The sequence below is a fragment of the Sinocyclocheilus anshuiensis genome, unplaced genomic scaffold (assembly GCF_001515605.1).
Source record: "Sinocyclocheilus anshuiensis isolate Anshui unplaced genomic scaffold, SAMN03320099.WGS_v1.1 scaffold301, whole genome shotgun sequence".
Classification (NCBI taxonomy): Eukaryota; Metazoa; Chordata; class Actinopteri; order Cypriniformes; family Cyprinidae; genus Sinocyclocheilus; species Sinocyclocheilus anshuiensis.
Genome location: NW_015539837.1, coordinates 85,343 through 89,122, shown reverse-complemented (window position 1 = coordinate 89,122; position 3,780 = coordinate 85,343). Strand labels below are relative to the sequence as shown.

Genomic DNA, 3,780 nt, shown 5'->3' with positions numbered 1-3,780 from the left:
AATAACTGAGGAAATGTAAGCATTATAATTAGTAACTTACGATGTTTCTATTAATTTGTTATCATGTTAAATACAAATTCAGTCATATTAAAAACATTAGGCCACTTTTAGCCTTACACTGGAGTTGGTTCACTTTCTCGCAATGAAATGAAGTAAATAATTACATAAATTAGCACGATAATATCGTGTATCGACGATCTCACTGTATCGTGATACGTATCGTATCGTGACTTTGCTGGTGATACACAGCCCTAGAAAACAGATTTTTTTTTATTTTATTCATTTACAAACTTAATTCCACATTCCCACTTTAGATGAAACAAATAAACAAAATCATCATGCCTCCGACAAAAAGTGGAAGAAATAACAACCTAGCCATAATAAAATATCTTCAACCAGAAACAGGGACAATATTGCATTTCAGAGCATTTTCTACCTGTTATTAAAATGTAACCTACAAAATAATACTTAATAATAATTTAATAATAATAATAATAATAATTTATGCAGACGCTTTTATCCAAAGCGACTTACAGTGCATTCAGGCTATACATTTTTTTACCAGTATGAACAAAAATGTTACAATCTGACTTTAACCAGTTTGTTCATTAACTATGAGTGATAAGAATATATACCAGGCTAAGACAGTAAAAACTAAAACAAATGTGAGCAAAAAGACCAATACAACTGTCAACAATACACTGTACTGCTGTTATTTTACATGCCATGATCAACACTGCCTCCAATGGAGTCTAGCTGAAACTGCACGTGACCAATTTATTTGCCACAAAAAAATAAAATAAGGTAGCGTACATTAAAATAAAAAACGGGTCTCAGATGTCTAACAGCACCTCATCGAGGCATTTTTGGTGAAAGATGAAGAAAATGATCACTCTGGTGACCCGTGATTATTCTGATATCGGACAGTGAGTCCCATTCATGTTAGAAGAGAGGTCTTATTGTGTATTCCACACGGGTAGCCAGTCAACCTTCAAGGCTGAAACAAACAAGCATTATTACTGACCCTCCTACAACCCAACATTGGAGGTTTTGATAAACTGGTCTGAATCGCTCATCGACAATTCAGGTCGCTCTACTTCCATCGTGAGCTGGTCCCTACAAGCAAGGTTAAACTTTGCAGCATTTGCCAGGTCAAATACCTTCGACTGACTTTATGCAACACCTAAGAAGATGTCTAGTGCATCTAGTTAAAAGCCTACCTCAGATGAGAGCATTAAACCTTAAGTATGGCTTGCTTATCACACAGACTACAGCACTACATGGACGAAAACAGCCTACAAGCACTAAACACTACTGACTCCAGCTTACAGATTCAGTATAACGATAAATAAATGGTTTAAAATCCACATTCAGTCCCTGTTGGACGCAAAATCTACTCACTTTTAAGTATCTAACGTGTCCCCTTCTGACTGCCATGAAGAGCCGTCACAGATCCCGACTCTGAACCAAAAACAAAAACAAAATAAGGTAATAAAAATACACGCTGACGAGAAGGGGTTGTAGGGAAGGCAAAGGCAGGTTTGGGGGTTCAGAGTAAAATAAATAAACTAAAATAACAGAAGGCCAAAAAGATGAGCCACCTTCTGATATAACCTGTGGAAAAAAAGAATGACAACCATCGGCCATTAAGAGTGGTTTAGATTCAGCGTGTATTTTTAGCACCTCACTTTGAGTCTGTCCTGCCTTCACACAATCTCCATGTTGATATTACATACATGGTGTACTTGTTACATTACATATTTTATTTTTGAATGTGTTTGTTTTCATAAATGGAAAAAAAACACCAACATTTAAAATACTACATGTGTAGTTATGAGTTTAAAAGCAAACTTTTCTGTACTGCACTATTCATAAAGGGACCATTCATCTAAACATGAAAAATTTGTTCACTTTTAATTATTTTTAAACACAAATCAACATGTCATAAAATCTACCTAATTCTGTAAAACTATTTTCGCCTGCACAAATAATAATAATGATTAAAAAATAAAACAAAATGGCCGATTAACTTTAAACCTAAACTATGACACACTGCAAACCTGTCCAAATATTTGGTGCAACAACTTATTACAACTAATTTATTCATCTAAACATGAAAAATTTGTTCACTTTTAATTATTTTTAAACACAAATCAACATGTCATAAAATCTACCTAATTCTGTAAAACTATTTTCGCCTGCACAAATAATAATAATGATTAAAAAAATAAAACAAAATGGCCGATTAACTTTAAACCTAAACTATGACACACTGCAAACCTGTACAAAATATTTGGTGCAACAACTTATTACAACTAATTTAGGGTGACCATACGTGCCATTTTCCCAGGACGCGTCCTGGCCAGGATTTGTTTTGGCTTTGTTTTCCTGTTTTCTTGCTTGCTGAAGGTAATGATCGAAAAGTAGTTTGACCAATAACATGCAAGCATTGTACATAATGGACCAATCATTGCGTGTGAGGTGGGATCTACGGTCAAAGCGATGCAATTACGCGTACATATTAGGTGTGTTCGACTTAAAAGCAGTGCGGCTCAGACCGATCAGTGTTTGACATCAAAGTACCTCGAGAGCGTTTTGAAAGCATAACTGTCTGTATGGTACTTTGATGTCATACACCGATCGGTCTGCACACGCAAACAAAGCCAAAACCTAGATATTTTAGGCAATATAGAAATCCTGGCCAGGCCGCGTCCTGGGAAAATGGCACGTATGGTCACCCTAAACTAATTGATAGCATAGAGGTCGAAGAACATCTGTTTAGAGGATAGTTCCGTATAATTTCCCACATTTCTTTTATTAATTCACAGCAAAAATATTTGCATTTATACAAATGTCAGATTTGGCGGTTAATCTTATTACACTTGATGTCTTAAAATGTACTATTGCCATAAATACTACACTGTTCAAGCTTTTGTAGGCTGTTGGAAAAACTGAATAAAAGACATTTGTAATTCTGCCTAGTCGTGGGGGCGTGAAATTTACAACTACCCCGCAGCAGGACATCGCTCTCCCGGTCATGCTTGTCTGGATTACCTCGCCATTGTTACGGTTTCGTATCTTAGCTACAGAACAACAACCTCGCGGCATTACACAGCATGCTTGTAAAGAATCATCGATTCAAATATAGGTCCCAGAATAAAATAGCACACAACATGAGGCCTCGTTCCCCACACACCGTCCCCATATTTTCGCGATGACTCACTCTGTAAATCCCATGCAACTCGCGAGTTCAAACTCGAGCAGGCTGCGCTAAGGGGCCTAACTCAAATAAAGCCAGGCCTCGAACACCGAGTGGATTTATAAACGTCGCTAAATCCTAATAAACAAGTTTAGCAAAATCAAACGTTTAAATGTATATCTGGCGCCTTACCAACTTCAGCGTCTCTCCGATTCTGCAGTAGAACGAACGCACGCGGAGCTTTAGCAAAACGTGGCTTTTTGGCGCTGCGCTCTCGTGACACAAAAAACACGCCACTAGGGAACTCTCACTCTGCCGAGGAAGCGGAAGTCTTAACCCCTCCCACTTTCATAATCCATTCAGATTCAGATCAACAATCACTAATAATAAAATCAGACATTTTATTCGATTGTATCAGCTTTATTGTGCAAAGTAAAACGCCCTTGCTTTGCGTGCATATACAATATTCACTGAAGAACAGGTATTGTGATGAGACACACTAGTTTGTAGAAATTTAAGAAGTTAACTGAATAATATATCAAAGTAATTAACAGTGAAATATGTATATATGTATATATATA

At 36.7% G+C, this 3,780-nt stretch overlaps 1 protein-coding gene across 2 annotated transcripts in view; it reads right to left on the bottom strand.

The window, feature by feature from the left end:
- LOC107684401 (ELAV-like protein 1) overlaps positions 1 to 3,498 on the bottom strand; it is a 9,693-nt gene extending 6,195 nt beyond the window's left edge. Inside the window, exons 1-2 of one of the 2 annotated variants that reach the window (XM_016480657.1) lie at positions 3,392 to 3,471; positions 1,402 to 1,461 (exon numbers count right to left, since the gene is read on the bottom strand). In XM_016480657.1, the coding sequence (XP_016336143.1) occupies positions 1,402 to 1,437 (36 nt within the window). In that variant the 5' untranslated portion in view covers positions 1,438 to 1,461; positions 3,392 to 3,471. Of the gene's footprint in view, positions 1 to 1,401; positions 1,462 to 3,391 lie in introns of both variants that reach the window. The other variant, XM_016480658.1, reaches the window with a different exon arrangement.
- Between the last annotated feature and the right edge of the window lie 282 nt (positions 3,499 to 3,780).